We start from the raw sequence: 10,648 nt of genomic DNA, 5'->3' as shown, positions 1-10,648 counted from the left end.
TAGATTGAGTTATTGGCAACCGGGTACACCCGCCGTTAGTCATATAACGCTGCACCGTGGCGGCGGCGGCGTTATATTGGCCGGTAAATTTCAACCCAGACGGAGTTGGGCACACAGCTAACGAGAGGGCTCGTTCGTTTCGCCTCGTCCTTCCATCAGGATAACTTATACGGCTGTGCGGTCGGTGTTGTTTATAAAGGCGTGCGCAAAATGGCTTCCGATAGAGGTCTGGAGTCAGTGACGGTGACGCAGGAGAGAAGTGCGATGCAAAGAATTGTAATAGATAGCCCCCTCTCCCGTACAACAGAGATTTGGATAAGTGGTAACCTTAAATATAGCGAAAAAATCGCGTTCTCGAACTTTTAGGTTAGGATATCTCGAAAACCTCACATGATTGAGATTATTTTAAGATCAGATTCAGCTTAAATGCGTCTAAAATAGTCTAGTTCGTCATACTCGAGAAAGTAGATCGAGTGCGCTTTGTGTTTTTGATCATCTCGTTTAACTGTTATTTTTTTCATTTTATATTTGATTCTTTGTCACATTCTGGGTTTTAATTTATGCCCAACAAGTGAAAGATATACGCAATCCAAAGATGTACGCAATGCGTACACTTACCTACCGCATATGGTACCCCAACTGACTCCAGATAGACTGACCTAAAATATTTCATAACCGGCCCGCTGAGAGTACCGACACGACAATCTAGCGCGTGGAAAAAGGCTGAAATAAATCAATGCCCTCTGCATACTGAGGCTTACAAAGTGGCTCTAACTGGGCATAATAAAGTTATATGTACGTTGATTTTTACGAGTTATTCAAAAAGTCGTAACATATTCTCGCGTCGGTTGTAAATCAAAAAACCTGTTAAATCGGACAGACTTCCTGAATTCCATCGAAATGCTGAAATAAAAACCAGCTGAGGATAGGCGATTTATAGCCGCATGGAACTCCTTGTAGATTTTTTTTGGTGAACGGTACCGATGAATGTTGCTCGGTCTTTCAATTCCGTTTTCCAACAGGTGGTCAGGAAAGGACGATTACGCTGTTGGATAATACGGGGTGTCACAAATTAGCTGGACAAGCCGGTAACTGTCGAAAGAGTGGAACTTTTATGATTTTTATTGATAACTTCGTTGCTTTCTAACATTTTGACACTTATGACCAATTTTGGTTTAAAAAATCTAAGGGGAACCGGAAAAATAGAGATGGTGTACTTATAATTTATCATAATTTTTTCCTTCGCAAGCTTAAAGTTGATAAAACTGTTATTTTATTTGCTCTCTCTAATAAAATTTTGAATTATTACTTGATTTTTATAATTATAGCAATCTCTTTACTGACGATTACATATCTTACGCGTGGAGTTAATTTTCTTCAATATTTTTGGCTGTTTCCTTAATTGTTCTTCTTCTATTTGATTTCTTTATGAGTAAAATTTCTGGTTTATAAAAAAATTTGTAGACAAAAGATTAAAAAATTATCTATTTTGTTTTTTTTTTCACTTGAACATTTATTGCCATACCAAACAATATCAGATTCTACAATAGCTTTGCTTTTATGATCAAATATTTTTACGTTAGTGACAGTGACTACTCAGTTTCAAGTATACTGCATAAAAAAATCTAGTATTAAAACACAAACCGTCTATGTAAATATTTGGGATAGAATAATATCTACACGCAAGGCCTTTCTACTGTTTTGGTATCACGCCTACTGGGTTGTAAAACGTGATATAACGTTGTTAAACTTCACCTTGACACGAACAAAACTACGGACAATTGCTGCCTTAGTACTGATGTTTGACAAAATTTTTTAACATTTTTTAACATATCGCCACACCTTTATCTCACACCATAAACACTACAACTATTTTTTGCTTCAACACAAGCGATCTGCCTATTGGGAAATAGCACTCTGCTCATCCAAACTGTTAAGGAAACAGCATTGCGAGAATATATAGGGAGATTTATGTAAAAGGAAGCCTTGGGCGCCATATATGCACCTGAGTAACCTTTGACACGCCGCGTCTTCGTTATTGCTGTGTAGGAGACCCATTCACAGACGTAGAACGTTAAAATATTACTACAAAGTAACTGAATTAGCTGGGCAGGTATCTCAGAAGCCTTAGGCCGATAGACTTACCAATAAGTATTAAAAACAAAGGGAGAAGAAAAAATACGCTTGCTTCTCTATTTCTCCAACATTTCGAAGAGTATGATTTACCATCCGTACGTTTCGGACAAGACTATCATTTCGTGTGGACTTGGTAAAGGGTCATTTGCATAGTCCATCGCTGAAAAAGGAATCGTAATGTATATCTCCTACCGGTAGATGGCGTGTCGCGAGGCTGTAGCCGTAAAAATTAATATACGATTATGACGCGGGACCGATGACGACGAGAGATAAGGAAATTGTTGATATTCCGGCGCGTTCGGAGATAAGCAATTTTATTCCGTGATGACACAGCGTGTTTTAATGGAAACATATCTAATATATTAAAGGGGAATAGCTTTATTAACTGAATTACCATAAGAGATTTATTCGAGGGGTGATATGTACAACATAACCGTTAAAGAGCAACAAGTTACGAAATTGTCTCGTAAATGAAGATACGGATCTGGGTTATCAAAGTTTAGGAGCGTTTTTTTCCTTATGAGATGGTTCAAAGTTGTTACAATTATTCTGCAGTACATAAAACATCCACACAGAAACCACAGGAGGGGCTAGCATTATAGACATAAAATTAAAATATTAATTTTAATGGTTATGTGGTTTACCACCATCGGAAAAGTTTAATTTTCATATAATATATCTTTTTACTTATCTACTATATCTGATTAGATATGGAAAGACTTGAAGAGATATTTTTAATGAAGATTACAAATTTACCTATAACCGGTAAATACTGGCGCCTCCGCCAAAACATAGCATAAATGTTTTTTAAATTTGATAAAGTTACTAAAAGTAAAAACACAGTTAAAGTAGTTGCTTGACGAAAAATAACGTAATATTACTTTAATATGTTTTATTAACGAGAAAAGTTTTCAGAAAAATCTTACAGAAATTTGGTTTTTGTTTTATTGCAAAGGTATTAAGTTAATTCAAATTCAACATTTTTTTTTTGTAAAAAATCTTAACAAATAAAGTCAAACAATGATCATGCAAAATATGTTTCATACGAAAAAAGGCTATCTTGATCCTAAGTGAAATATAGAAACAAAAAGGTCTCTTTTAATTTTTATTTTGGATAATTAGTTGTTTCCCACATATCAACAATCTTGTTTATAGGGTTAGATTATTTAGAAAAAAAATGTGGATATGTTTGAATCAACTGAATACGTTCATAGTATAGTAAAATGAAATTTCTTAATAACAGGTTTATTAATTGTAAAAATATATATCAATAATTATTGTCTAAGCAGACCAAAATTAAAAATAGTGGTTTAATAATTGTAACACAGAAGTTGCGATGTCACAAAAAAATTATTTGACTACGTACAAACATACTGGTATGACATTATGAAAAAAGTATTTTTTTATACATGTATTTTTCTTTATATTATTATAATTACTATTTTGCTATGTAACATGATGGTTTACATTTCTATTAGCACTACTATTTTCTTAAATTATGAATTTGATCTCATGAATAGATGACGAAAATGTTGATCTCCCACAAAATTATTAACAAATTTTGACACATTTCTTATTTGTTATGTTTTTTAATGCTTGCTCTAAACTTTACCATTACATTTGAAGCTTTTCGATCCATAAAATAAAATAAATTTAATTTTTACCTAAACTATACACTGTAAAAACATTTCACTCAAATTTCACTCAGTTTTACTCAATAATATATCAATTTCTGTCCACACTTGATCGAGTGAAATGTTCACTCTATTAGTATGAGTGAAACAATTGCGTCAGAAGTGAGTGATTTTTACTCAAATCCGAGATACTGCTAACTATCAATTATGCGACTTTTGACTCTATTCCGAGTATATAAAACCAATTTAGAGTTGACTTTTTCTCTAATATGATTTAAATTTAACTATTATTCAGTAATTTTTTACTCAGACTTAGTTTTTAATTAACTAAATAATGAGTGCTAAAATAAATCACTCATAAATGTTTAATTAGGATATACAGTGTTGAAATTAATTCACTTCGCGGGGCCTCCTCCTGTCCTGGCTGAGACCCGCCAGGTGAGACCTGCCGCCGCCGGCTAAAACCTGTTCTCCAGGTGATCACGGTATTCTGGAGCATCTAAGGGGCTCCTATCAACTGTGGTAGAGATTACAGAAGCAATATGTAAGTGGTACCATCTTCACGGCGCCATTAATGAGGACATTTACTCTGATTTAGGTACAAATGCACCAAATACGAGTTTACGTGAAGAATTTATTTAATGAGTACCTATATTTGAGTGAAAGTACTCAGTTTTAGTTTAAATATAATCACAAATGAGAAAAATGATCAAAATGCCCAATATTGAGTGAAAATGTACTCAATGGATCCACTCCGAACTTTTAACTGCTTTCACTCACACCAATTTTTTTACAGTATATCGTTCTTTGCTTCCAATAAATTATTTTGTCTTTCCCAACAAATTTGTAGGTCACCGATCGACCAAAAAAGAAAACACATGTCCAGATTTCGGCTCCCCTATTTCTTGCGGTAAATTAAGGACATTTAGCGGCCGAGCCCACTGCGAGGAGCGAGAATTCCTCTGGCAAAAAGTGGCCGGCCGGCGGTGGCTTCCTTTGGCGGGGAGGCTTGAATAAAATACACATTGAATTCAAATGCAATCGCGTGACTGCCTCACAGGAGGTGCGTTTTATGGCACCCTGGCGGCGAAATCAAAAGCGACGATTTAAAATATAGTGAGTCGCGATCCGGATTTGTATGTTTAATGCATGCGGGGCAGCGTAGTGCCGACTTCTCCCAAGGGGTGGAGGACAATCGACCGACTGGAGACTGGAGTCTGCTACCTTGCGCGGAAACGTGAGAAAATCCTCCAGAAATCAACAACAACGATAAAAAATTATAGCACGCATTTATTTGAGTGCAAACTTTCCTTAACGACAGTATTTTGCTGTCTCAATTTATTAGAGTTGCCATTTTGTCTCGCAGCGCCACCGCCAGATGCCGCTGCTTATATCTCGTCGACAGTAGTACACTGTGGTGTAGAGATCTGAAGACAATATCGTTTAATTTCATCATTCTCTAATGTGAGGAGAACCAGCATTTTTACTGAGCTCCTCGTATATTGCCTATGGTGCTGGCAATACTTGACTCCTGCTCGCCGGTAAAGGAACAGACGGGATATTCGGACGTATCATTCGTCACCCCAATCAGAAAGGATGCTTGGGGGTGTGAACGTTTCAGTGGCTGATTATCCTGCATCGGAGGCAAGGTAGATTCCTTTATTTATCCTTCCTTCCTTTATCATGCCTTTTTCCACTCATGGCTTCAATTGGAAAGTTTAGCGAAAATTTGAAATAAGTTTGAGACTTTGGAATTCGAAAAAACTGCAAACAACAATCAACACACGACCATTACAGTTGGTTTTCTCTTTTCATTTGATGCTATTGTGCTGCAAGACGCTTCTGAGCACGCGAAGCGTTCGGAACGGTTCGCTGGTCAGTTGCTCGCGTATCGGCAACGTCACAACGCCTCCGGGCGGGTATGTTTAATGCATATCGGTAAATGATACTTTGTAACGTGCAGCAGTAACTAGTTTTATAGGGTGTATAATATACGGCGTATTGTGTTACGTATGTCCGGGCTGTGATGCATGGCAGTAGTTACCGCGGCCAATTGGTTGCTTGCTGTATTGGTATTGGTATTGGTATCGATCGCCACATGTAATATTTATTAGGGCGAGGGGAGCTTTATCATGTGCCTCCGCAACTTTAACACCATCGCAAGCAGTTGTCGAAAGTCGAGAGGTGCAGGTATATACGAGCAGAAAATATTAAATAATGAGTTCGACTCATAGTCCAGAGAACCAAGGGTTTCCCCTTCGAATTCTTTCGGATAGAACCGATTGACGTGAAATTTGGACTGGAAGTAGAAAATAGCTCAAGAAACAAATGTTATATGCATAGTGCTGATGAGCGCTTTTGCCCAGGGGGTGGAAGCTACCCCCTCCAGGAGGTGAAAAATAAAATATTGAAAACAACCCCAGGAATCGATAAAGCAATCAATTTTAAGCAAAAAGTATCCTATGAACATTTATCGATAAGTCAATATTTTCTGAGTTATTAGTGATTTCTCGAATAACTCGGAAAATAGACATTCTATAAAAAAAAAACATCACGAAAAAAATGAGGCTTATAGAAAAATAATGAGTTTTTCTTCATTTATATAATAATAATTTCATGTCCGACAGAAACTCAAAAAAAAATATATTTTTCAAGCAAAATGCACAGAACATTTTTTAAAGTACTTTAAAAAATCTTTAAAATGAACTTTCAGTCATTGACTTAAAAATTAACAGGGTTATGATCAAAATAAAACTGTTAATTCGCTTTTTAGGAAAAAAAATCAGTACAAAAACTGATGGTTTTTTCACGAGATTTAAAATTAAAGGTGATCCTTCTACAATTTACATTTTTTATGTATTAACAATATATTATACAAGTTTAAGCGGTTTAGAACGCATATTTTTGAAAATATTACGTTTTGATTGAAAAAAAATTGGTTTTAATTCCAAAAAATCTTTTGAAAAAAAAATAACTTTAAAAATAAAAATGATACGAAAAATATTCAAGAGTACAAAAGTTTAAATTTTTTTCAGAGAATATTTTGGTTTTTTTTATTTGTGTTTTACCCTATTCTTCTCTTATTGTTAGTTCCCTGGACTATCAGAAACGAAAAAGAATTGCATCGTTCTTAACAAATCAGACGTAACGAAAGAAAATATTATTCCAAACATTTAGTCCAACTTTCCCAACAAAGCTGTTTCCAATTTTTTTTATTTCTTTAATATTTTTTTATTAATTTGATCTCATCACCACCACAACAGTTTTAGGTCACACCCATACCTCTTACGCCACATGTTCGACCAATCAGCAAGGCATTCAAATTAGCGGGAATTCGAAAGGGCTGTTGTACCTGTACTACCTGTAGTACCTGTAAAAAGCTCTAGTTGGAGCTGTAGTATCTAGAGATATAAAGGCTATAAGGTCGATAAGAGCTGCAAGAGCTCTAACCACTCTAACGGCATCTAGAAAACAAATGGAGTCTAACAAAGAACCTATTCCAAATTTAAAAGATAATTACAAATAATCAGAACTATGACTAATGTCATCGTCTATGTTAATAGTAACTATCTCTGTAATATTCGCAATATGAATGTACTTTACTGAGATTAAGATCTAGCATAGTCTTTCCGATATCAATTGAAGAACCAAGAGATTGGCAGTATGTGCCAGGTTCGGTCGCTGACGCAGCAACTTGGCTTTGAAGTATTTGAAAAACTTTTTCCCATATTTATTTAGGCAGCCATACCCATACAGGTCTGGTCGCCCAGTTGATGAATGAGCGTGCGGGTAAACGCGGCACAAACGCAGCCGCATTGGGCGACCTGGCGATAAATTCAGTTGTCAACGAATTGCCTAGCAGTGCAGTGCAGCAATGCGGAATTTGGTGCGATTCAGGTAATTTCAATTTATTATAGGCACCTCAATGATTTGAGTACAAACATTTCTGTATTTCTCACCGCAGACAAGTTCATTTTAACACTGGAAGTAACCGGAGAAGAGTAACATGCGTTTGGTTCTAGGGATGTTTAATTACGGCCTTTATATGCGGCGACGCAGCCCCATAAACGCCGACGGCGCGACGAACGGGCCTCAAGTCGTGCCTCTTCCACATGAGCGGCCCAACAATCGGCTAATAATATATTCATGGATCATTTAAATGCAACTATGTCACGCGGAGACGTTTGTTTAAGCGAGGCGCATATAATAAAACCTCGGGGTTTTACAAGTATTAACACAATATAACTTCTGAATGACAAAACACTTGCCTCTATTGTTTCGTGCGGACGGGTGTGTCGGCTAACCCTCGAGGGCGTGTGTTTAAATAATTTATCTCCCATGGTAAATGGTGTGCCCGCGATTCTCTATGTAACGGCGTCGAGTACCGCCGAAAAAAATGCGCTGGGACAGCGTCACATGTACAACGAGGCCGTAGCTGCGGCATATGTAAACCAGCAAATGCAGATGAGCGGAAATCGCAAGACGTCCATAGCAGAATATTATAAGTTCGAATTTTCTTTCTGCTTTTTGGGTTCTTGGTGTATATATTAATATTTCAAGACAATGTATTAATAAATTATGTAACTCTTGACTCTTGAGTATGTGTAAAATTCGACACAAATTAATTCACTGTATTTGTTATAAGTCACAAATAATTTCAGTTTCAAAGTAAAATTCGGCACTTCTGCTATAACTCTCATAAAATTGCGATTGTAGTCACATTAACAGTCACTGAATATTTTGCAATGTGTCCATCAGCTTTGTTTTAGTTCGTTTCTGATAAAAAACTGAAGCATTTTTAAAAATAAATGTCCACAATATGTTCGAACTACTTTATTTAAAGCAACGTGCACGCTATTACTAAATCTAAGAAAAAAATTGCCGAACGTCTGGTGTCTTCCTTAATTGTGTCTGTAAAACAGCGATATATACGAGTAAGTAACCTTTATGATCTGAAACAAGCAGATATTTCAATGGGAAATCAATCCACGCTTTCCACTAACTTACAGTGACAAAAACTTCAAGGGACATGGCTTTGAAGATCCCAATAAACAGTATAAGGGGGCGCTGCCCACGCATTATCATAAATAATATCATTTTCTTTACCTTCTGGGTTTCATCCAACCACTCCATACTGTAGAGCTCATCTGACACAGCTAGACTCTAAAATAATAGTTATATACCCCGACAATGCTGGTTTGATTGATGAAAGGCGTATACGATACGGAATATTACCTGAAGAGTGACTTCGTTTGCTGTCCAATAAGTAATAAATAGACGTATTAGCATGACCAATATAAATTGGAGGTTGATTAAAATAAGTACTAAGTTCCTTTGAGTCTGTAAAAGAATGGAATGAGTCTTTTCTTACTCTATCTAAAACTAGAGTACTTTTGAGTCGACTGTAGGACATAATCTTAAATTTGCAGAAGTAGATTATTTGAACACCAACTATTCAAGTTGCCAACAGAAAATTTAACTCCTAAAGTCAACTTAAGATCGTCCGTCGACATCAAAACGTTCAGTTGGATCGTTAATAAAAATAACATACAACAGAGGCCCCAAAACTGACCCCTGGGGAGCTCCTGATGATTGACCACAGAGTTTTTGAGACTAAATAAAAAATCACGTACAGATTTCGAATTCCTTACCATGAACCTATACAGCACGCAAGTCAGTTGAAGAGAACATTGCAAAAAGTCCAACAGATAGGTATGTTTCATTTCGGCGTTGAATATATCCACATATCTGAAACCAACCTGGTGCAATGATGACAGAAATCCATCATTTCCACTTACTTTATGATATCCTGGTGCTTCACGATGCATTCACGCAACTGAGTCTCGCTCGCCGCTTCCTCCTTCAAATTCATACTCCTCTGCAACGAATCCTTGTACTTCCTAAAGTTCCTCAGGATGTGATTCAGCATGTGGATTTGTCCCAAGGGATAAGTCATCAGACCGAAGGCTAGAGCTTCCGTGGATATGAAGAACATAGTGCATAAGTAGTTGCAATTGAACAGCAACAATAGATAAGCGCTGACGTAATGCTTTTGCACGTCGAAGGGCATCCAAGCGGATATAGGAAGGTATTTGACTTCCATGGTGGTGTTGTTGATCTCCACTGTTTGTTTTTCCATGAACAAAGGCCAGATGGCGTATCCGACGTTTGTTAGCAACGTATTCCCAGCGAAGATCTTACAAAATAAGTTGTTCCTTTTGACATTTTCATTGTAAATTTTTTTCAGGTTTTCATCCATACTCTCCCATAATTTTTTCTCGGATTTGCCTACATCTTTGATGACGTTCCTTATCGCTTTGCCCTTGATCGATTTGCAACGCAATGCTGAGTTAAAATAAATGAATAATATGCATAAATTATTGACGACCTCTGTATAGTTCACTTGGTCCTCCATTAACAGCACGACCAATTGTACCAGTTGAGTAAAACAGAAAAGATTAAAATAAATGTAATGCAATTTCGACATTATTTCGTACAGCTTCCGAACTGTTTTGTTTTTTGTGGTGATCAAAGGCCACAAGCCGATACAAACAGAGAAATACATCGCCACTTTGAAGTGGAGAACTTGTGGTAGAAACTAAAAAAAAAATTGTTTCCTGTGTCATTTGACAAGAAGTATGTAAGGTCTTTACTTACCCCCATTTATCTTCCAGAAACACAAGCAGTAATACAAACTGCTAGCTCAAGAATAATTTGGAAAGGACAGAGAAAAAAATTACTTGCTGAATTATTAAACTATACAATTTGAATAAAATATAAATATTAAATGAGATTTGTAACAGTCGCGTATAAAATATGAATATTCAGATTTACAGTGATTAATAATTTAGTGGTAATTACGGTAAACGACTTCATTA

At 36.4% G+C, this 10,648-nt stretch overlaps 1 protein-coding gene across 1 annotated transcript; it reads right to left on the bottom strand.

The window, feature by feature from the left end:
* Positions 1–7,788: 7,788 nt before the first annotated feature.
* On the bottom strand, positions 7,789–10,433 carry LOC108910292 (odorant receptor Or2-like). Its single transcript, XM_018714854.1, has 5 exons — positions 10,428–10,433; positions 9,569–10,368; positions 9,422–9,518; positions 8,778–8,933; positions 7,789–7,902 (listed from the first exon to the last, which is right to left on the bottom strand). The coding sequence occupies exons 1-5, from the start codon at positions 10,431–10,433 to the stop codon at positions 7,789–7,791; spliced, it is 1,173 nt and encodes a 390-aa protein (XP_018570370.1).
* Positions 10,434–10,648: the final 215 nt, after the last annotated feature.

The sequence above is a fragment of the Anoplophora glabripennis genome, unplaced genomic scaffold (assembly GCF_000390285.2).
Source record: "Anoplophora glabripennis isolate ALB-LARVAE unplaced genomic scaffold, Agla_2.0 scaffold86, whole genome shotgun sequence".
Taxonomy (NCBI): domain Eukaryota; kingdom Metazoa; phylum Arthropoda; class Insecta; order Coleoptera; family Cerambycidae; genus Anoplophora; species Anoplophora glabripennis.
The sequence above is the reverse complement of the archived record's forward strand: the minus strand, read 5'-3'. Positions and strand labels throughout refer to the sequence as shown.

Bases quoted from the DNA above. Each gene is read 5' to 3' on its own strand.
- LOC108910292 (XM_018714854.1), bottom strand. The intron at 9,519-9,568 runs GTAAGTGGAAAT...GGTTGGTTTCAG, and splicing joins AAGCACCAGGATATCATAAA to ATATGTGGATATATTCAACG. The intron at 8,934-9,421 runs GTAAGGAATTCG...CTATTATTTTAG, and splicing joins GCGTGCTGTATAGGTTCATG to AGTCTAGCTGTGTCAGATGA.